This window comes from Pleurodeles waltl, chromosome 3_1, assembly GCF_031143425.1.
Source record: "Pleurodeles waltl isolate 20211129_DDA chromosome 3_1, aPleWal1.hap1.20221129, whole genome shotgun sequence".
NCBI classification, from domain to species: domain Eukaryota; kingdom Metazoa; phylum Chordata; class Amphibia; order Caudata; family Salamandridae; genus Pleurodeles; species Pleurodeles waltl.
The window spans coordinates 1,348,159,715-1,348,183,870 of NC_090440.1; the positions used below are offsets into that span (position 1 = coordinate 1,348,159,715).

At 41.9% G+C, this 24,156-nt stretch overlaps 1 protein-coding gene across 5 annotated transcripts in view; it reads left to right on the top strand.

Annotated features, from left to right (window-relative positions):
- Positions 1 to 24,156, top strand: part of HINFP (histone H4 transcription factor) — a 162,944-nt gene that overhangs the window by 41,623 nt on the left and 97,165 nt on the right. For 4 of the 5 annotated variants that reach the window (XM_069224822.1, XM_069224823.1, XM_069224825.1 and 1 more), the window contains one exon: positions 15,792 to 16,018. In XM_069224822.1, the coding sequence (XP_069080923.1) occupies positions 15,792 to 16,018 (227 nt within the window). Of the gene's footprint in view, positions 1 to 7,517; positions 7,568 to 15,791; positions 16,019 to 24,156 lie in introns of those variants that run through there. The other variant, XM_069224826.1, reaches the window with a different exon arrangement.

The following is a 24,156-nucleotide window of genomic DNA, read 5'->3' on the forward strand; positions in this document are numbered from 1 at the left end:
TGAAGAGGCTGTCAAAAGAATGGAATAACAGTTTACGGAGGAACCTAATGTAATGGCTGAAAGACATAGTTTTTTGTTTTTTTTAGGAGAAAGCGAATGTAAGACGAAAACAATGAAGAATTCTAAGCTTCTTTGAGAGTTTTAGCATCCTCATGCGAATTTAACAAAATGACTGATATTTATATTCGAGATCAATTTGTTTTCCAGTGTTTTTCTAAAAAAAAACTTCAAGAAAAATTACTTGCGGCCAGAAATCCTACGCTACTGGAGGTCATCGATATAGCTAAGGGATATGAGAGGTCGATGCTTTCAACAAATGCTTAGATGTCTGATTCTCAGTCTAAAGCGAGTATATACATGATCCAAGAAACCAAAGGTCATGACAAATCTAAGTTCGTGGACAAAGGCAAAGAAAGCAAGTTTAATGGAAAGAAAACTGTTCAGTGGATCTAAAACGCATTCGAGGAGCTATGTAAAGTGTCCAGCGGCTGAAAAGATATGTGCCAAGTGTAAAAAAAAAAGAAAAAAAGGGGTTATTGTATATGCTGTTGTATGTAGGAGTGTGAAAGGGGGTAACAATGTAAAGGTTAATTCTGTGGAAGAGTTTGATGAGGAGATGTGGCAAATATAGTTTTCATTGTTGATGATAATTTGAACACGTGTATTATGAATAGATGTAAAGCACCACTTGGGGTTGTCCCCATTGGTTTCAAAGAACTCAACATTATGGAAGATTCAGGTTCTCCCATTACTGTTTTGGATCATGGTATGTTTCACAATCTTTGGAAAGATGTTGAGTTGTTTAAGAGTGATATCAATCCAAAAGCATTTGGTGATTTTGACATTAATATGATCTGGTATTTCTGTAGTAGCCTGGAGTTTAAAGATCATAGCATCTATACCAAAATATACATAGCTAAAAATGGTAGGAATATTGTGAGTTGGCAAGACTTAGGTAGATTTGGAATAATTTTGAAACCTAACGCACCCAATCCAATACTCCTAAGAGCCTTACCTTGTTTTGATAATGCAAATATTGACGACGTTGTTAAAAACTTAACATTGGAACAAGTTCTGGCAAATAATAAAGTTTGAGAATCACATTGGATGTGTGAAAGGTTTTGAGCATGTCATCCAACTAAAGGAAAAAGCTATACCTGTAGTACATAAGGTTTGCCCAGTTCCTCTTTCAGTGAGAAAAGATTTGAAGGAACTTCTATCTAAATTGTGTGACGAAGGTATAATTGAATGTACTGACTCTTCAGAGTGGGTTTAAGCTATTGTTATCACAAAAAAGAAAACAGGTGATATAAGATTGTGTGCTGACTTGAGGTCCTTGAACAAAAAATATGGTGGTTGTCATCCTTTACCTAGAATTCATGAGATTTTAGCAGCCACCAATGGGTCGAAATATTTTTCTTTATTTGATCTCAGGTCGGCATACCATCAAGTTAAATTATCTGATTCTTGAAATGATTATACCACATTTGTAACACCTTTTGGGGCGTATATATATGTACGATTACCTTTTGGGCTTGCATCAGCCGCGAGTGTATTCCAAAAATGTATGGACCTTTAGTTCAAGGATTTGGATGGCTTTCAAAAGTTTCAGGATGACATTTTAATACATTCCGCAACTATCAGTGAACATAAATCTATATTGAATAAGGTGTTGGGTATTTTACAAGAAAAATGGATGACAGTAAAGCACACTGTAAATTTTATGTACAGAAATCGAATATCTTGGGCATTCTTTATCTTCAAATGGAATAAAGCCTAAAGAAGATCTGAGAGCCATACGTGAAGCACCCAATCCTAAGGACAAGGACACTCTTAGATCCTTTCTAAGGTTGAGTGAATATTATTCAATATTTGTTATGGATTATGCTAGTTTGGTTGAACCTCTTAGAAAATTGTTGAGAAAGACAGTGAATTTTGAATGGAGTTCCGAACAAGTAAATGCATTTAAAAATATAAAAGAAGCCATAATGAAAGAACCATCATTAAGGCCTTATCATACTAAAGGCAAGAATAGGATTACAGTCCATGCCAGCGCAACAGGGATAGGTGCTGTGTGCCCTCAGATTGTGTCTGGTAAGGAGTATACTATGGCATTCATTTCCAGAATGCTAAGGAATTCCGAATGTTTTTTATACTACTGTAGAAACGGAAACCATGGCATGTGTTTGGGCTGTGGAAATAATTGAAAACATATCTTTATGGCAATAACTTTGAATTAATAACTGATCATAAACCTCTTGTATACATGATAGATTGAAAGGGCAATAATAAAGCATAGATTGATTAAATTGTTATTAAATTACAGGAGTATAATTTTTAAATCAAACACATTGCAGGAGGGTTGAACAAACAAGCAGATTGTTTGTTTGTTTATCTAGGTTACCTGTGGAGGATAAGGAAGAGGTTGAAATACTGAATAGTGAGTGTGCTGTTGCTCATGTGGATGCTGTTGAACATTGTGAGGGTGTGGTTTCTGGACAAGAGTGGAGTGAAGCCTGTGAAAAATATGTGGTTTTACAGCAAGTTTTGAGAGATGTGGCTAAGGGGTGGCCTCCAGGCAGAAATTTGGATAATCCATTTAAGAATTGTTCGAATGTAGCCAATGAACTGACTATTGAGGGTGGTATTCTTATGAGACATGATTTATATGTTTCACCTTAATCTTTAATTTTTTTTTTTTTTTTTAATGGATTTGGCTCATAAAGGGCATCCAGGACCTACTGCTACTAAAAGGTTGTTGAGAAGTTGTTATTGGTGGCCATGACTCGACAGTGATGTGGACATGTTTTTGGATAGGTGCATGGAGTGTGTGAAATCCGATAAACATTGGGAGGTGTGTAAAAAAACAAAAAAATAACAGAGTTACAACCAGTGGATATACCCAATTCTCCATGGTTTAAATTAGCTATAGATTTTATAGGTCCGTTTAATTTACTTGATTCTGAAATGCGGTATCTAGTTGCTATTTCAGATTACTATTCCAAATGGATTCATTGGGATTTCTTAGCAGGTATAAACACAGACGTTATTATTCAATTCTTGAAGATTTTTGCAATAGAAAGATTGCCAAGAATTTTGGTTTCCGACAATGAAACACAATTGATTTCTCTTAAAATGTGTACATTTTTAAGTTAACATGGTATAAAACAAGAAAGAACTCCCCTTTATTATCCATCATCGAATAGTTAAATGGAAAGAATGAATAGATTTATGAAGGACGGGATTCAGTTGCCTATGGCATCAAATTTGAATGTATGTAAATTTTTACGTGAAAAGGTTTGTAGTTACAATACAGTTTATTCTACAACTGGATTTTCACCTTTCTGTTTGTTAAGAGGTAAACGGGAAAATACCTTGCTTACTCCGAGGTTTGGTAAAGCTGTGAAAAATCAGAATGCAGTAAAGACAATTGATGACAATGAGTTACATGTTAGACAAAAAACTGTTAACAAACAAAACAAAACTAAAACTTATTATGATACGTTTAATAGAGGTAAACCTGAAGTTTTAAATGTTGGTGATTGGGTTCGTATCAAAAAACCTTATAAAGGACAGAAAGGGGAATCAGTGTACACTTTGCCTGTGCAAATTTTAAGTCACCAATAGTTCTTTGTATTTGAAGAACAAAGGGTGGTGGAGTAAGAATGAGATTCTAGTGTTAAAACCGCATCAAGAAAAGTTTTGGAACATTGATGAAAAGGAAGAGGTTGATACTCAACATTATTTTGATTTAGAGTCAAGTAAGGACAGTGCAGGAATTAGAAAACCCAATTGTGGGAGTAATACTGATGAAATTAGTATTGATAATTCTTCAGAGAGTTGTGGAAGAGTTAATGAAACACAAAGTCTACACGGAGTACAAAGGGAGGAGGAAATAGGTGAAGATGCGTGTGATTGATGGTAATGGTAGTGAGTCAAGGGCAAGAAGGAAAGCACGAATGCCAGAGAAATATTCTGAATTTGTAATGTATAAATAATGTTGTGTTATTCTACTTTTATTTTTTTTGTGTTACATGTTTTGTTTAATTTGATTTGTTAGGGGGAAAAGGAGATGGGGTCTCTGTGTGTGTGTGTGTGTATATATGTGTGTGTATGTGTGTGTATGTGTGTGTGTGTTACTGGGGAATGTGGAATGGTAAGTGGTAGAATGCGGGGAGAGTATTTAGGGAGAGAATGTAGAATGTTAGGCATTCTGTTCTGGGGCAAACCCTGGAGCTGGATCAATGTTTCCATGTAATGTTGATATAATTTGGAATAAACAAAAGGACTACAGTTATTCTAGTCACAATGTGAATCTTTTCTCCACAACACCTTCATTCTAGTTCTCTCACCATCAGATCCACCAGTTGAGGATAAGTTGTGCTCCTTTTTAGCCATCGTGGTGTGGAGATTGGGGTTACATTCCTTTTTATGGAAGAGGAAGCCTCTCGGCATTAAGTGTCATGCTTCCTCTCCCCACCCTAGTAGGTCAGTGCCCCCAGGGAAGACTGAACCACCTGATAACTCTGCGCAAAGGGGAGTTCTTGATAAGTACCTCTGGATAAATAAAACGGGATCCAGACTGCTAAGCTAAAAATACCTTCTTACCCCGGCGTGGGGAACACAGGTATTGTTAAAACAGGAGGCAGAGATATCTCGACAGCTATGTTTTGACTCACCTATAAAACAGGGGCGGAGGGCAGTTTTGCTACTACTCATAGTCACCCTTCATGGAAATGTAAAAATCATTCTTGCCCTAAGTTTAGGGGCCTTAGGCTTCCTGCTCAGGCAGGTATTTTTATGTTTTATGTTTCTACGTCGCCACACGTGGTCAGAGATTTTAGTTTGATCCAAAGTAGGATCATTTGCATGCTGTTTCCTTACTTATTAATTTAAAAAATAGTAAATTGGGTAACAAGGTGAAGTAGGGATCCATGGCCTTGATGAAAGCTCAAGACCAGTTTGGGCCTGTAAAAATGGGCAGAAACATGTTTGCCACTTTATAGATGGCTCGAAACATACTTGTCGAGCTATTACCTCCTCCTGTCTGTTTTTAACAAAACTTGTGTTCCCCACTAATAAAGGCAAAACGCTGGGGCAACACAAGCTATTTTTAGCTTAGTCTGGATCCTAGTTTTTATCCCGTAATTACTTATCAAGGACTCCCTCCTGTGCTGTCATCAGGTGGTTAAGTCCACCCTGGAGACAGTGACCTACTAGGGTTGGGAGAGGAAGCCGATGATGAAGCATGACACTATTAAGTGTGTGAGGCTTCCTCATCCATAAAAAGGAATGACTACCCCTTCCCCGCCCCATGGTGGCTAAAAAGGAGCACAACTTATCCGCAAAGGATGGATCTGATGTTGAGAGAACCAGAATTAAAGTTACTCAGTCAGAGCAGTCATATTGGGATGTGTTTATGTACTTCTTTTCCTCGCGGTGCATCTAATGTGAAGAATTTAGCCTTTTATATGCTTTTGTTTTTTTGCCCTTCTGGAGGAGCTAGCGATTGTAGCTCTGTATTTTAGATGTAGTTTCCCCTGGTGTATGTTTACCAATTGCAAGGGCAGGTTCCTGTTAAAACATTGAGAACCCTCGGCAAACAATTGCCCTATTGTGTGATTGACAAAACAGTGGCGGTAATGACTGACTCAGGCTCACCGTTTATTATAATTCCTGACACTTATCTTTTTCAGCATTGGTAAAACAAAACATCAGAACCTTAATGATTTATGGTTATGATAAAAAGAAATTGAACTTGTTTATCACTGAAATTCAGCCCCAAAACAGAGACATCATTGGGCAACTGTACATGGCAGTTAATGGACATGACTGATTTGCATATGGCTGAGTCCCAACTGAGGTGGTATCGTGGGTGAAAATCAGTGGCTGTGGAATGCAGCCTGAGTGATTGCCAGTGGCTGAGACTAATTCAAGCATTCCATCGATCACCTTGTTGTTTTTGCATTTGTCAACCTAAGTGCGCCGGGTATGTCCATATGTGGATCCCGGGGTCTCTGTGCTACTGGAACCTTGATATACCGGACTGAAGAGCTCTAACTAGTGTGAAACTGGCCCTAGGTTGCTTGAGTTCAGGTTTAGGGTGGGACTGGCAGTTTGGGCTGGACTGTTCTCATGAGGAGCAGGGTCATGACTGCTTTGCACATGGCTGAGTCCAAACTGAGGTGGCATGATGGGCAGAGAAACAATAGATTAGGGCGCGGCCCGATCATTTGCCAGTGGCTGAGATTAACGCTTTCATTCCATCCATCAAATTGTAGTTTTTGTATATCGTTTTTGCACTGGAAACACAAAGGAAGGATGGGGTATTTCCCTAAGCCCAACGGGGAAAAAAAAAACAAGATTTTGTATGATATGCTCAATGAGGCACCTTATTCTTGTTTGGCTGATAGATCAAGAATGTGAAATTTGTTGGATAAACAAGTAATTGTTCAGGAAGGCGCTTAAAAAAAATGAAAGTCCACTGAGAAAATTGTGCTTAAGTGAAATGCTAACCCAGTTAAGCATAAACTCATGAACGTTCCCACGGAGTTGAAGGGCGGAATTAAGTGAAGTGTTTTAAGTAAAGTGCTTCATGGTGTAGGAGTGATTGTACTAGTAGATTCTGCTGAGCCTGTATCTCCCCTTGTTCTCGTTCTCGTGTGTGGGGGGAAAAAGCAGATGTGTTAACTCTGTGACAACCTTCAATCAGTAAACAGATTGTAGTAGATTGCTGCACCCGACAGACATGCAGGATCTTCTTGCTAAGTCAGGTGGGCCATTCACATAAGATTGAACTATGGAGGAATCCTGTCACATTCCACCTTTGACATGCAGGAAGGGTAATTTTGCTACACCAGGAAGCCATTTGATTTGGCCTCTGTTTTAAGAACTCCCTACCATAGGAAGCTAATGTGATTTATGGAGAAGGCTTATTGCAGTTCATTAGGAGACCCCATCAACAGTTCCCTGCCAGGCTCAGCTTCTAATTAAACTGCCAGAGCTTGGATTTCCTAAACCAGAGATCCCCAAGCATTATCTGTCTACTTATCTAATTTCCCAACATGAAGATCCATGATGTACCAAAGCGTGTACAACATATTAAGACGTAGCGATCCGCAACCTCTGTGTGTCAGAAATGTATACATATGTTAATTTGTGACCGTGAGGGTGTGGAGGAGTTTCAAGATGACATCCTGGTGCATGCTGCTATGTTGGAGAAACATAACCAGATCTTGGATGAAGTACTAGATATACCGTTCCAGAAAGATATCATTTTAGAGTTAGACCAGTGTAAATTTGGGCATAGGAAGTAGAATACTTTGGCCACAGGGTTTCTGAAGAAGAAATTTCTCAAAGACTTACTAAAAACTGTTAAGGAAGTATGCAAACCGACCAACAAGGAACAACTTTTTGGGTCTGAGATTTATTTATGATTTGGGGAAATTTTACCAGGCTAGCTGCTCTGTAGAATTAATTTCATATTTTTTTTTTTTTAAAGGAGGGAATCCTGTTTTGTTGCTGTCCGGAACGTGGTGAGCCTTTTGGGAAAATTAAAGATGCCATTGTGAGATCAGCTACGTTTAATTATTTTTCAAATGCAGCAAAATGCCTTATTTTAGATGCCAGCGACTTTATTTTGTGTGCTGTGCCTCCCACAGGTTAAAGGAAATAACTGTGGTGTTTGCCTCAAGGACTTTGAATACCTTGGAGAACAGATATTCAACAATTCTTGTTTAGGGGGGTTGCTGGGGGTGGAACATTTTAAGACTGATCACAAACTTTTAATTTACTTTGTTGAATGATACTGGAGGGCATTGTCACCCCAAATCAGGATCTTGGCTAAACGTTTAGTTTACATTTTCTATTGTATACATATCTGGTTACATGGCTGATTGTCTCTAGGATGTCATTGCAAGGGAATAATACATTTTTTATTAAGTGAGATGAAAGTGTTGAACCATCAGATGATGCAGTCAAAAAATGGCAGGTGAAGTAATCAATTCAAGAGACTTGGATGGAGGTTTCAGAGATTAATGCTTGAGAGAAGATTATTATGGAAGTTCTTGTATTAAGATGGCTAAGAGAAAAGTTAATAAGACCGGAGTTCAGAGTTTTGTGGGTAGTTAAGGTTGAAATTTATTTGGAAAATAATTTGGTATAAAACATGGATGTTTAATTCCACCTTCTTCTATTCGTGCACACATTATTTCCACTGCACATAGTGGTCCGCTTGGTGTGTCTATTACAAAAAAGTGAGCAATGCACTGGCAGCCTTATGTTGATGACCAAAATAGTTTTGTGAAAAGATGCACACAATGTGCCTACTCCGATAAAGTCTGCTTTGGATTTAGTGTTATGTTTTTTTTTTCTTCTTCCCGTTGGAGGGATTTTTTTGGGCTCACATGAAAGTGGATCTGTAGGCAAATATTGATTACTTCTTGAAATGATTGAGCAAACCTACTCCTGACGCGGTCACATGTTTTTTTGTTTTGTGGGATTTTTATGTGTCGTAGAGAAAGGTTTTTAGTTTCTGTGATGTTTAACAATGGTATACAATTTTCCTCACACATGCTGAATCCCCCCTAGGAGGACTGAGGATCTCTTCTACATACTCCATGTTTTCTGCTGAGTTGTGTTTATTTATTTTTTTTTTTTTCCCCACCTCTGCTCTGGGTGCCCCCTTGCCCTCAGGGAAGGGGTGATCTCCTCTATGAGGACTGACGATCTCTTCTACATACCACATGTTTTCTGCTGAGTTGTTGTGGGTTTTTTTGTGTGTGTTTTTTCACACCTCTGCTCTGGGTGCCCCCTTGCTCTCAGGGAAGGGGTGACCTCCCCTATGAGGACTGGGGATCTCTTCTACATACTCCATGTTTTCTGCTGTGTTTTTTTTATTTTTTATTATTAAAAGACCCACTGCCTTTCCATTGGTCTTGCAGTTAGGGCCCTAACTTCTAGTAGAAATTCATTGAGAATTAACAATGAGACCTGCAGGTTTTCACCTGTTGAAGTGCATTGGCACGAGGCATGCTTGGTATAATTGTGTTTTTGTGCTTTCTGAATTAGGTTGTTGAGGGCTTGAAGCTTTCAGTGTATGTCCACAATGTGTTCTGCCATTCTGTTTAAAAGGGCCACTTGGAGGTCCTGTTTGTCGGCCTGATGGTTGATTGTCAATGACATCATGTCTAAAGTTGACAGGAGCGCTCCCCATGTACTGCCCGGAACCTCTGCTTTTGAAATTACTGTTATTAGTTCCTCCTTGTTACTTTGACTCTGGTCAGGAGACACATGGCTTGGTTTGGCTATCTCAATCAGATTAGAGTCTGATTGCTGAGGGCGCTTCCTGGAACTTAAGCAGTCTTGGCTTCCAGTGCAGGTCTTTTCCCTGTTTGGCAAGGTGCAAGTGTGCTTTAGGAATGGACTTAGAGTAACTGTGGTCGTGTCCATTTGACCCCCTACCTTTTGCTGTTTTCTAGTAGCAGGAACAAATGGGTTCTTAATTTTCGTGGCACTTACTGAATGCTTGATTTAGTCTGTTTCTAAAAGTTCGATTAGGGACTGGTCCTGTATTGCAGCCACCTCCCGGAGCCCTGAGTAATTAACTGGTTCTACTCTTGGGCTTAAATACTCCTAATTGCTGAAGTTTAGTGATGAAAATGACTGAATCGAGCCTGCCTTGTTGTCTGATAACTTCCTTATTCCTGGTGTTGATGAAGATTCAGTTTGCCTCTTTGGACTGAATTCTGACATCTCATGGATTCTTGCCTCAGTAATGAAGACGAGCGCCTCCTCATTGCTAGCTGTGTTGTCTTTTGTGGCCTCATCAGGCCCTGCAGGTAACACGTTATTTTGTACCCCCCTCCTTTTCTTTTTTTGCTTAGGGTACAGCCTTTGGCTGCCTGTTTACAGAGAGTGGAACTCTCTGCAGTTGAGGTAATGTTTCCAAAAGATAATGCTGTTCGAACTTGTATTTATGGTTCATTATTTGAAAGTCTTCATTATTAGGGTGAGTGCTGTAAATAAATGTTTTAAGGTCACACTTCACCACTGACGTTGGTTCCAGTACAAAAAAAAAAAAAACGTGTATACAAATGTTTGAAAAGTTTAGGCTATGAGGCTAAGTATAATGCTCCCAGAATGCTCTCTGATTAGATGCAAATGAAGTGTCATTTAGTAAAATGTGTTGATGCATGCTAGTATTTCCCAAAAATATTTCTAATTGAAAATCAGTGTAACCATTTTCAACACGATTATGGGAAGCATGAAAATAAATAAACAAACACTGACAAAGCCAACTGATCTGACATTTTTCTAAGTCTTTTAGTTTCATCAATGCGTGTCTTGTTTTGACATGGCTTTTGTAACACTTTATTGTTGTGGGAGCTACCAGGCCCTCAACATTGTAACAAACAATGGCAAAAAAAAAAAAAAGTTTTTGAACTCTAAAAGCACACGTTGCCACCAGTGGCATAACAAAGGCTCCGCAGCCTCCCTCCAGGGGGCCCCTTCAGCACAGCACCTGCCCTGAGTGGGTCTGGAGAGGGGGGCTCCTCCATGTTCTTTGCAAAGGGGCACCCTCCAGTTTCGTTACGTCACTGATTGCCACTGTAGTTCCCGACACTGAACAAAACGACTTTGTGTGCCAATATGCTCCTTGTGGAAGAGCAGAGTGCGATCACTCACAGTAAAGCCAGCCGAAAGAGAGAGAAATAGAAGTTTAATAAAAACAAAATGTCTTTGTTAACACCAGACCTAATTAGGGACCAAGACCCACATGTAGGTAGCTTTTTTGCATGTCGCAAACAGCGACTTTCTCTGTTTGCGACGTGCAAAAAGCACACTGCGATGCACAAACGCAGTTTTGCGATTCGGTAACCTGGTTACTGAATCGCAAAACGGGTTTGCGACCCCTTCCTAATTGCGACTCGCAGTGCAATGTAGGATTGTTTTGTGACCGCGGGCGCAAACCAATCGCAGTTTGCACCCATTTCAAATGGGTGCTAACACTTTTGCAAAAGGGAAGGGGTCCCCGTGGGACCCCTTCCCCATTGTGAATGTCACTGTAAACATTTTTTCAGAGCAGGCAGTGGTCCTGCGGACCACTGCTTGCTCTGAAAAAATGAAACAAAAACGTTTCATTTTTCGTTTTTGTAATGCATCTTGTTTTCCTTTAAGGAAAACGGGCTGCATTACAAAAAAAAACTGCTTTATTGAAAAGCAGTCACCAACATGGTGGTCTGCTGTCTCCAGCAGGCCACCATCCCTGTGAGGGCCGCCATTCGCAAGGGGATCGCAAATTGCGACCCACCTCAAGATTATTCATGAGGTGGGCATTTACGAAGCACTTGCGAATCACAGATGGTGTCAGGGACACCATCCTACATTAGGATTTGCGACTCGCAAATTGCGAGTCGCTCTGACTAGCAATTTGCGGGTCGCAAATCTGAACCTACCTACAAGTGGCCCCAAATTCTTAAAGGAAGTCACAAAAGTGCACCTATGGTATCTGCCGTACCCCTATAAAATATTTGTGAACTGTATTTTAGCATGGGTAAATACGCATGTGTAGATTTGCTCATGTGAAAATCTATTGAGCATTTGCAAGTTCATTTTCCCTCCAGCCACTTTCTTCCCAACCCTGGAAGAAGTTCTAATTCTGCCATTGTCAGGAGTAAATGTCCAACCTTTCTTATTATGGGAAAATTTTAGAGAGAAGCTGGTGAAAATCTTTAAAACATGCAGGTTAGTAGGTTTGCGGACTCAAAGGCATTCCAGTCCTGGAACTATTGCTTACTGCTTCCTCCAGCCCCAGTATGCAGATCTGCAGAAAGGTGGCAAAATAAGGAAATTGCTACAGTAGGGATTGAAACTGCAAGTATTCAAGCCCTACTATGGTAGTAGCCCTGAATCAGAGAGGCTATTATCCGAGCTCTTACATAATGAGATTGCTGCCATAATTTGTTGCCACACTACATGGCACCAAAGGGACAAGTAGATCTTTTTACAGGACAAGTAGATTTGAGAAGCAACCTGTCCCCTGGACAAGTAGATATTTTAATAAATTCCACACCCCTGCCTCTAGGTCCACCTTTCATTGATGAGCGAGACCCCTGGCACCCCAAGCTGAGTTGTATTTAGAGGGTATTTTTTTTAGTGGTCTCAGCTTCTGCTGCAGGAGGTACGATTGTTGGCTCCTTCGCAGAGCTCTTATGCTGGACTGGGACGCTCTTGGGGTGATTAATTGCACCATGGGAGAGGCTTTTGTTTTGCTCCTCGGCTTTTCCTTCAGACTGGCTGCTGCTTGCAGGGTTTTGTGGGGCTATCTACCTCCTACCGTCCAAGGCAGGGTTGCTTGTGGACAAGGACCCCTTTACCCAAGCGTCCGGGTCTCTAGGTTCAAGTACAGGTACAGGCAGTTAGTGCTCTGCACTCAGCACTTTCTCTCCACCGAGAGAACCAGTGGTCAGAAGGCCCTCTCATGCACAAGCTGCATTGGCCTAACTCCTCCAGGCACCGGCTTCCAGCTGCCTTTCCAACCTGCCTTCTATCAACGGCAAAACGCGGCGAAGAAGCCTAGGGAGGCTGAAGACCGAGAGCTGGAGAGCACTTGAGATGCTGGGTGGGGGGTGGCTGTAAGTTTGATGCATCAATTTGATGAGCTGTGGTAGAGATGAGTGGTGAGCTGGTGGGGTGACTGGGTATCAGGTAGGTGGGCTAGAAGGATGAAGGAGAAGCGGACGAGCGACTGGTGAGAGAACCGGATGCAGCAGAGGTGAAAGAGCAGTGGCGGTGACACCCCCCCTGCTGCTCCACTCTTCTGTCTCTCCTGTCCCACCACTGCACCCCATCCGCGCACTACCCCTTACCACTTCCTCTCCCTCTGAGCTGCCTTACCTCCTTGTGCCACCTCCTGCTCACGCACCGGGCTCTTTTGGGCTCTGCTCTGGGACCAGCACCCGCTCCCCACCTTCTGCTTGCGCGTGGACGCGGTCACACTGAACTCTGGTCCAGCGTAACGTAAGGTATGACACTTTGCTGTACCTCTTCATAAAGTAATCAGTCGGACCATCTGGTTGCTGAAATCTATAGTGTGTGTTTCGTTGTCCAAAAACCACGCAATATCCCGAGCCAACAACTGAGCTGTAGATTATATTATAATTATTGTGTGTTGACCATGCAACAATTCTTGTCTAAAATTGGTGTGAAGAAAACGTATATATGTTTGAAATGTGTAAAAAATACTGAGTTCCTGAATAGGTATTATTTGTACTCCACTAAAAGTGAGTTTACCCATGCTACTTTAATTAAGAGGGCATTTTGCAATTTTTTTTATTTCTTGTGCACACTGTTAGATTAGGAAGCATACAATTTGGTGAAATTGAACTGATGATAACAAATGTTGTGCTGTTCTGTGTTCTCACATTTCGCCTGGGGAAAAAAAAAATGGTACCTCACTTATATGGTTGGGTCTATTGCCCACAGCAGGAAAGGCACAACACACAATATGGTGACTTTTCATTTTGGCATGAAAGATTTCTATTTTGAGGTCTCGCCTAACACGGAGCATGTTCTGTTGCTTGGAGAGCTTTTATTTCTTTAAAACAAAAAGTAAACTAAAAAAGGCGTAGAGATTTTACCACTATTTACCCCTGATTTGTTTCATTGTTACTCTCATTTCCCTGCTTCGTATTGGTGATCGTGTGCTGTTTTCTCTCTTCCCTGGAGCATGGACCAAATGCTGATTGATTTTTTTCTTTTATCTGCGTTCTAACACTCATTGTGCTCAGATGGTGGTGGTACTTTTTTTTGGTTTCCCCTCTTTCCCTCTTTTTCTTTTTTGGACCCGCCCATGTTGGCTTGCCCTTCGTCCTGCTGTCCAAGGTAGCTTTGCTCACTCCTACTGTCTTTGTTTTTCCACCTCATGCCCGCTGCCTGTGTTGCCCTGCCCGTATTTGTCTTTTTTTGTAAACAAAAATCTCCATTTTAAAGTTGCACTGTTTGTCTGGTACAGGGATTCACTTCCCTGTAAAGTCGTGCCTCAAACTTGAAATCAAAAGAAAAAAAAGCCACGGGTTGCTGCTATCATTTTTATGATAGTCCTCTAAACATTTTGCAAAATGGCGTTCAAACCTTTCACCAAAGGGAAGTCATTAATTCACAAAAAAAGATTATGTGCGTGTCGAAAGTAAGTAACTTGTGTTTTGAGAACTGCTAGGAGTTACAAGCAAAATACATAGGAGTGTGACAATTTGGAAAGACCAACATTTTAGGTTAACATATTTTGTGCTTGTAATCCCCTGAATGCCATCTTGTGGTTATGTTGTGTTATATCACGTTATTAGTGTTAGTATATTACTCTCCTACAGTGTGTACGGTCTTGCTGGCTGTGTGCAGCACAGGTGATAAGGGACAAGCATTGGCAAACCAGTAGGCCTTGCCTCCGACAGCAGTCCAGCTGCTGTGCACCATGGCTGAAAGTTCAAAATACTGTTGTTTTTTTTTTCTTTCCTTTCTTTCTAGGGTCAAGCCTGCGAGTGCACATGCTAGCGCACGCGTCTCACATGCAAGACGCTGTTGAGTTCAGTAAAGTGCTTAGAGCCCACTGGTCGTTTATTATTTGTTGATTTGCGTGGCACTCTTCTTTACAGCCCCGTAATTCTTCAAGGCAGGTCTGGCATCATTCCTGTTTCTCTATGGAGCAGGGATCAAGCACTAATTGATTTCAGCTGAATTAGTGCCCATCCGCTGCTTCCGACGTGATCGAGGTACTATTTTGTTCTATCTACCAGTGCTCTGCAAACAGAAGGCTTGTTTTTTTTTTATTGCTGGTGGGAGTCATCTACACCATCCGTGTTGCGCTGCCTCCTGCCAGCTAAAAAAAAAAAAAAAAAAAATATTTTGAAAGTACTGTCACTGGCCTTGTCTTGTCATTGCATTTTTTTTTAATCTTTCAGGCACGCCTTACAGTAGCCGTGCTACTGTGTAACATGGCTAGAACACTGGCAAAGCCAGTAGCTCGCATAGGCGTGATCTGTTATCTTTGCCAATAGTTGTGGGCAATGTGTAGCCAGGGAAACCTCCCCAAGCATTTCTGAGGAGTAGACATGCATTTTACATGAATCTCACTTTGCTTCCTTCTGTGTGGAAATCCTAGAATCTGCTGAGATCAACAAACTTCCTTTTATCCACAAGTCTTGCGGCACACTTTGCCCCATGGGAAAACCTGTAAGCTACTTTCTGGGTGTCTATCCTGCAGCTGACGTCACTGCTTCTGTAACACAATCACATCAGTTGCAGGATGCCACAGCTGCGTCTTTACCCGCCTCCCATCCCTCACCTCGAATGTAAGACTCTTCTGCTCTGGCTGAGTGGTATGTGATATGGGTGGGGCACCGGAGCAGCAGGCAAAAGCAGCTGTTTCTGTGCTTGGTGCTTTGTTTGATCTTCCTTTCAGCGTTCCCGGTTGAGAGTGGTGCTGATCGGGAGGACACTACAGTAGCTGCTGTCAGGTTAATAGGCTGTGTACTTAACTACTTTTCATGTAAAGATGTCTTCCTCTACCTGACTCGCTCCTTTCTCATCCGTCAAGAACCTCCATCAAGGCTTAATATGCTTTTTCTTTTTTTTTATGTATTTAACTTTTGCAAACATTTATGATGCTCAGGCCATGGCTAATACAATGCTAATTTCAATGTCTTGTGTGCTACACAAGTACATATTGCTCACTTGTTGCTGTTTTTGTATGATTAGAATATCTAATATTTGCTCCTTGAATCTGTTTCTTGCAGATGAATTCTCCTGTTTGTGGCAGGATTGTGGCTTCTGTTGCATGGAGAACTCAGCCGATCTGATCCGCCATGTTTACTTTCACTGTTACCACACCAAGTTGAAACAATGGGGTCAGGCAGCCCTGGAGAGTCAGCCCAACTTGGGCCACTGTCTATTGGACTTCCAAAGCAGGAATATTGTTCCAGATATCCCAGAAAACTTTGTCTGCCTTTGGCAGAACTGTCAGGTAAGAAGAAGCCACTTAAATTTTATCCAAATCAAGCCAGGTGAGAAAACGGCGGAAGCAAGCATCCAGCAATCTAGACAAGATGCTCTTAATGAAAAAGAAGTGTCATCCAAGATACATGTAGGTTTCAGAATACAGTAAATCCACTTACAAACTATCCTGAATAAGCATTGTGAATGAAGAAGCACAATGTTTTGGGCATTATTTAAATTCCTGAAAATTAAGGAACATAAATATACATTTTTATTTGAAAATTGCTTGCAAACATGGGAGAATTTTTTTTCCATTTATCTAATATAAGCTAGTCCTAAATACCACCTTGAAAAGTGCACTCGTCATTGACCAAAAGAAAGACGTCACATCGCCATGATTCAGGGTCCCTTGAAATCCCAGGACTTTGTGGAAAGGGCTCTTAGAATACCGAAATATCAAAATGCATGTAAGCTTCTTTATCCCTGACCATGGGCACTATTATGCACACTGCCCAGCTGGACTTTATGTTCCATTAAGCAGGATGGGTTCAGCAGGTCTGATGTGGTACTCTAGCATGTACGGTAAATGACACCTGGACAGGTTTTTTTGGCTATAATTTTCATAGAAGTTAATAAAATGACTTTCCTCAAATAATTATGTCAGAGATTGACATACAATCCAAGAAATTGTTGGTAAACCAAAAAAGGCCCAACATCGTATCCCTGTGTGAAGATCCTTTCTAGCCTTCTTCACATTTCCAACCAGTGATTGAAAACAGGATGTGGTGTGAATGCCCTAAGCCCCATGTACCGTCTTTCTGGTGACTTACCAGCAATAGGTTCACTCTGACAAGTAAACAATCATGTACCCTGGGCTCTAGTGTACAAAGAATCTACTTCCTGTTACTACGTGCTCTGGGGTGTTTGGCATCAAGCATGCTGCAGTCATCCTTCTATCTCTCCCATTTACCTTTGTCTTTTACGACTCGGAGACCAAAGGCGTTGTATCGGATCCGGTGAACCCTAAGCACGTTGACTCCTTTCCCATATCTGTCATTTCAACCTTGTTGTATAACCCTTACTCTCCTTTGTTGCTGACTGTCGTTTTTCGTCACTCCTCCCTGATTGTCTTTGCTTGGCCTGCCCTGGTTTTGCCTTGCTTATCTGGATAGCTGCTTCACTTGGTGTTGCTGCTTCTGGATTAGTCTTTTTGGTCACTTTTAGATCTGCTTTGTCATTCTGGAACTCTTTTAATTTGTATAGCCTTTGAACTTTCTGATTCAACTTTTGACTTCTGTTTTCCTTGTCAGGTTTTGAGGGCCATGATTGGAGAAGATCCCATTCTTAGTATCACTGTAGATCAACATAGTGGTGCAGCCAACATATCTAATGGAAAAAAACTAAATTAATAATTGGAGTGGCTTCTAGAACAAAGTGCTACCCTTACCATCAACCCATGTATTCTGAGACCCTGGCATATATCTTGGAAGACTAGCTTACTTTGTATGCAAAAGCTTGTCCTACACTCAAAACTGATACAAAGCTATTCACGTATAGATTTCTGTTCATATTTAGAGGAATGAGTGTCAAGATATCTGATTTCAGGTATTTTCTGTATCGCGTATAGATAGCTGGAGACATGCTTGGTGTTCGGGGTAGCAACTGACCAAAAAAACGAATCACTTTAAAACTATATTGTATGTAACTTTATCGTGTGCAGATATGCTGAGTAGTTGGCCCAGCAGCCACCATTTGGCATTCCCAGCAGATGGCCATCTTGCTGTTGTCAATTTCTCTGTAGATCAAGACAGTGGACAAGAACAAAGATCAGGAGCACTTTGGCTGTTGTGTCATTCGATCTTTTAGACTGCCCATGGCCGTCTGATGTTGTATTTCGTTGTTTAAAGCAGAGTAAGTGTTGTCCTCCTGCTGTGTGTGTATGTGTGTAACTAAGCCAAATAAACCTACATACTACAACCTTTAAAGGACCCATCTTTAATTACAACCCTAGCGACAACTGGAGAAAGAATCTACGCATGGGAGGCAATTGAGGTAAACTGAACCTACAGAAGAAACTAAAAGGAAGATTAAGAGGAAAGGAAATTTAAGCCTGAAGTGAAGAAAAACGCCCTGGATGTTCCACCAGTGTCTTATCAGACGGCCTGCAGTTAACTGGGCATTTGACTAGCTTAATTTTTAAAGTGTATGCTGATTTATTGTGACTTTGGTGCCAACATTGTTGGAGTTGGCATACACTGCATGTCATTGCTTTGGCAAGACATGCCAGTGGGTTGTGAACCGGCAGCAGAGATTAACAAAGAATGCAGCATTTCTGATCTGAAGTTACCTCGCATCAGACATTTGAGGAAATAAAGTGCTGCTTTATTGGCATACGCTATGAGTATGAACCTGCATTGAACCAGCATGGAGCCATCATTTGATAAAACATCACAGCAGTGTATTTTGGGGGGACTTAACCCCTTTACGGTGAGAGCTCATGCTGTTGTGCAAGAGTTTTATTTTAAACATTTTTTTTTTTTTCTTCATAAGAAATGCACTTAACCGGCACATGTAATTTAGCAGCACGCTATTGAATTAAGGAAGACTTGCATAATGGTCATTGAGGCTTGATCTGCGTGTAACCACCGCTGTGCATGAGGGCCAGCTTCTCCTTAAGGCATGCCAGCGCTAAAGAGCACGCTGTAGAGGTCATGCAGCATCGGGGAGCAATCGCCGGATTTGGTGACGCACACTGTGCTGACAAGACAAGCTCAATTTATCTTGGAAAAACGATGCAATGCATCCACGGCCATCTTTCTGATTTGGGATGTTTTCATTGTGCTACTAGGGTCTATAAGGTGTACTTTTAATACTGTAGCAAAGCACCTGTCAGTTCATCAAGGTTTGCTGCAGCGGCTACGGTCTAGTCACATGATAAAGGAGTATGCTGTGATGGGAACACCTTGGAACTTTGTGTCTATTATCATCGATTAGCAGGAAACTTAACAGTGAGGAATGTCTTACTTGCAAGTTTACAGCTGACTTTTCAATGTAAGCTACCCGATAATAAAATACAAACTTTTGTGTGAATTTTCCATTGGAAAAGTAATGCACACATTGGAAAAGTTCTATGTGTTTCTGAGAAACTATAAGCGTCCAAGTGTTAGAGTGAAGAGATGTTTAGGGTGAGCGGTTGCTCACTTGGGACATTAAGTGTTACTGCTGGACATAAATTTTAATGACATTATAAATGACACAGAATTATCTCTGTGTGCTCTTCTTAATTTGCCGCAAGTGTATTTTGTTTAATGCAAGTCTGGGTCAGACACGTATGTATATTTTTTAGAATCCTCAGTATGATAGTGTTAGTGTGGCCATGCTGATTTTACTGTCTGAGTGTATGACCATCTATGCCATGCTGAATTTGCTGTCTTAGTGTATTTGAGGCATGTGTAAATTGTTAGAATGCACAATATTTGACTGAATGTTTTGATTTGAATTACTGTATTTTCCGGCGTATAAGACGACAGGGCATATAAGAGGACCCCCTATTTTTCCTGTTAAAATATAGGGTTTGGGCTATACTCGCTGTATAAGACTACCCCTCTTCCAACGCACACCAAATAAAAATTAAAAATATTGTTATATCCCAATCCAAAATGGCCGTTACTATATGCTAATCTCCTAATACGTGCCACGCGCAAGAAGAAAGAAACAGAATCAAATGTCATTGCTATGGTAATCGCGCGCTTGGAATAGCCTGGGGCACATGCAGGAACACTCGCCTGTCCAGACAACTGCCAGCGAGGATTGCGGCACACGGTAACAACAGCTCAACTCACGCGCGACTGATCAGCTCCGTGTCCACAAGTAACTGAATCTTGTGGGATGCGGAACCCATCGCACGCTTGGAATCGATTTACAAATGCAGCGCACGGTGGCTCAGCTACAGGGGCGCCTGTCCCTGAAGTTTCAGCACGCCGTATACCGGCGTATAAGACGACCCCTGACTTTTGAGGAGATTTTCAGGGGTTAAAAAGTCGTCTTACACACCGGAAAATACGGTAACGTTGAGCGGCAGAGTCTGGTACCCTAATGGTGTGTTACAGGGCCGTATACTCTTTTTTGCATTGCTGGTTGTGTACCCTAGTGTTGCTTTGCAGGGTTAAGAACCCTAGTATTGTGTTATAGGGTTGTGTACCCTACTGTTGCAAGGTTGTGTACCCTATTGTGTTGCAAGGTTGAGTAAATTAGTGTTGCGTTGCAGGGATGAGTACCCCAGTGTTGCATTGCAGGGTTGAGTACCCAAATAGTGTGTTGCAGGGTCTAGTACCCAAATAGTGTCTTGCATGGTTGAGTTATCCCGTGTAGTGTTGCTTTGTAGGGCTGTGTGCCCTAGTGTTGCGTTGATGTGTGTTAATGAGTAGTTGCACCACTTGCTGTAGTGTGTTACAGAAGGGGGGGTGGACATGTGACTGCCTATATTATGCTAAGGTGACAAGTAATAGAATTGTGATATCTACTACCCTCAGAGGTCGACTTGGATTTTTTGACTCAGACAAGAGTAATAAGTCATCCAGTTGAACAATGAGAACCAGTAACGATCAAATACAGCATCAAGTAATCAAAATATACAATGAGGAGTCGGTAATGTATACACATGCACACCATGACCAATGTGGCCATGAATCACCTCATCAGTTTAGTAAAGTTTAGATATTTATTGCCCTCAAATTAACAATGCTAAAGTCACGTAAATGATACGCAAGACCAAATGATAGAAATACAGAAACAACACAAGTTGTCCAACACATCTAACGCTCAGTCTTGCTAAAGCATTTACCATTAAATACTCGAAAAGAACAGCACAGAATAACAGAATTAAGTGGATGATACTCAGATTACATTTAGTTTGTGCAGTTGAATTAATCACAATCAATTAATAGACATTCAAAATCAAACCAGTCTAGAGCAAAGATTTGTTCCTCTCCTTTACTCAGTTGAACGTCCGATGGGTTGATCATTGATGCCAATTTATCATTCATTTGCGATTGTGTTTGGCTTTGGCAGTTTGTTAGTAGTTTTGGTGAGCCTGCTTCTGTGTTTTTTTTTTTTTCTGCTTAACCTTTTCTTTGCTGTTTGTTTTCGGTCTCATGTTTTGTTTAGACTCCTGTCTAGCAGTAAAAAACATACAGCTCATTGACCACTATTGATATATCTTTGTTGCTCCTAACACTCATGGAGGGCTTCTTGTTGTCCGTTTCCACCGTGGCGCTTACTGTGGATGCCAAATAACTGTGGTATTGTTCCTGCCTTTTTCTGTTGGTGCCTGACAACCTTTGCCCTCTAATGCACTCAAACGATGGGCAAAAGTATAAATCCGCCCCTTTTCGTCTCTGGAACTTCTGCATTTTGCAGTTGGTGATAATTTCCTCTTGTTTCGCCAAACTCTTTAATTTCCTTCTGGAATTTGTTTCTTGTTCTGCTTCCTGTGTTACTGCCAATGTTCAACTTATCTATTTCTTGCATAATTAGTTGCCTGTCTGTAGCTGCACATTTCCAAAGACTTGATTAATCACATGGAGGCATTATTGTTCCTTTATGCCCATTCCTTTAACATATCCGGGTGCAGATTTTTCAAAACTAGGAAGTACTAAAATGCTTGGCCCTCTCAGTATTCTGCCAACCGCCACACATCTTTCCAAGGACTTACTTTCCCTCCACTTTGTTAGCTCGCTACATGACAATTTCTATAGCCTTCGCAGCTTTGTCATCAAATCTGTACAGTGTATTGCAACTTGATCCTCATTTGCATTATGAGGCCCAGTGCTGGATGCCACCTTCTCAAACAATTTGGCTGCTTTTCTGTTGATGTCTCCTATCTTGGGGAGTTAACAGGTAGCCCTGTGTCCTTCAACTGCCGGTGCTAGACTTCCAGGTCTCACCTTTTCACAGGGAGGGCACTGCTGCTTCCCTCTCAGAACTCTGCTCTCCATGCCTCTTGCTCCGGTGCTCCGGAACAAGGGTGGTGCTGGCAGTCGCCGGTAGATAGTTATAGTTAAGACCCACTTTCAATAGGAAAATAGGTTTTTTTTGTGTTGCCAATAACTTTGGCGCCGTTTGATGAATCTTCACACAATTTTCTAAACTAGTTTGCTGCCAACTTCAGGTGCTGACTTGAAAGTTTCAGGGCATTTTGTCAAGCGGGGGCCAAAGGAAAAGGGGTTGGGTGGGTCCCAAAGCACTTTTTCCCCATGCAATTTTCCCAAAGCGATTTTAGACACGACTAGAGCTTGTACCACTGGACGGAATTACACCAAATTTGCCTGGAAGCTAGCTTTTGATCTAGAAAGATTCCTTTTGTGATCTGGTGTAAATCAGTTCAGTAGTTTTCAAGTTATTAAAGAAAAAAACAAATTTGTATATCTAGAGATGTGGATCCTCCACGGGTCCAACAGATCTCCTAGTGAGATCTGATTGGCTTGCTAACACTTCAACCTGGAAGGGGGAAGTGTAGGCAGCCATTTTAGGACTCTGACTCAGTCTTAAAAAAAAAAAAAAGAGAGAGAAGGAGGCAGGTTATGAATACTCCGACACCCTAGGGGCGTGGTGGTGGGTTCTCTCAGGGACTCTGCCTGGGCCAGAAAGCATTTGTCTTTACGTTTTTGCTACGATAATGACAGAGCATCCACAAATCCCAGCAAATGTGTTTAAAAAAAAAAAAAATGTGTCCCGTGCTGGTTTAAACCTAGGCCACCGGGTGGGCCAGGAACAAATAATAATAATTATGCTAAGGAGCGGGACTGCTCCCCCTGGCTGATTTCGGCCAGGAGGATGACCATCCCATTGGCACAGGTCGGTTTCAATTCAAGTGGAAGGGGGCCATGTGCCCCCCCCTCCCAAAGCTGTTTATGGCTCCAAGGACAGTGTATATGAGGGAGGGGTCGTGTGGGCCTCCCTCCTGGGCCCATTGGAGCCCAGGGGCCAGACTAATTTAGGCAAAGGGGAGGAGGCAGCGCAGCACCCCCACCCCCCCACCCTTTTTTTAAGCCCAGGGGACCACCACCTTCTGGGGGCTACATCAGATTTTAAAAAGTCCACCTCCTGGGCCATTTTCAGACACACGGAAAACCACCTCAATGGGACAGACTCTCAAAAACAATGGCCATTAATGGCCATGGGGACTGCCACTCCCAGGGCCGGCTCCCTATCTCCAGAGGTGCCCACCTTCAGGACATAGTTGTTTGCATTCACTTGGCAGAAGCATTGACAGCTCCTTCCAATTGTGAGCAAATTAGTCCACTCCCAACAGGTGAGAGCAGGAAAATTGCTCCCATCCACAGGGAGTGGCGGGCAGGGAAATAGTTGAGAGTTGCTCCTGTATACGGAGCGGCTTTTTTTTTTTTTCTTCCTGCGTGCAGGACTAATACCTGCTTTGCTGAAGGTGGGGAGCCGGCAGGGACCGCGGGTGCATTGAAGATTCCCCTTTAGTTCCCAACAGGGCACACTTGGTGCTGCGGCCTGCCTTCCCTTTCATTATTTGACTGTGCCCTGGGGTGTGGGATGTCTGGTGCCATATTTGGCCTTGAGGGGGAGGAGGAGGAGAAGTGTTATCCCCATCCCTTCCTGGGTTGTGTACACTATTGGGGGGGGGGGGGTGTTTGGGGGCATAGGGTCTGGTTGTGGGCCAAGCCCTGCAGACAACCCTGCGATGAGCATGGCCACAGGCTGTGCGATGTGCAGGGGTGTGTGCCTGTGGGTTGGTTGACAGCCACTCACCTCTGCGCACAGCTGATGGTCCTGTGTGTAAGGAGGTTAGGTGCCTGCGGGGGCAGTTTGGCTGCAGGACCTGCCAACCCCTGCCACACCCGGCCGCAGGCCCTGTGTGCCACAGGGGTAGGGTGTGTATGGTGGGTTTAGCAGCAGGCCATGCAGCCAAGCACAAGATTCTTATCTGTAATTTTATTGCAAAAGTTGAGTTAAATTATAAATGATATCTTAGAAGATGTTATTACTGATGTAATATGTGGGATAAGTAGCAGTGCATGGCAAGGGTGCGAGTTATGGTTACCTTAGAGCACGAGTTGGTGTCTTGAGATAAGTATAACTATAACTGTTCAATTTCTATGGTTTTGTGCGTGTAAAATCTGAACCTAGCTATAATGT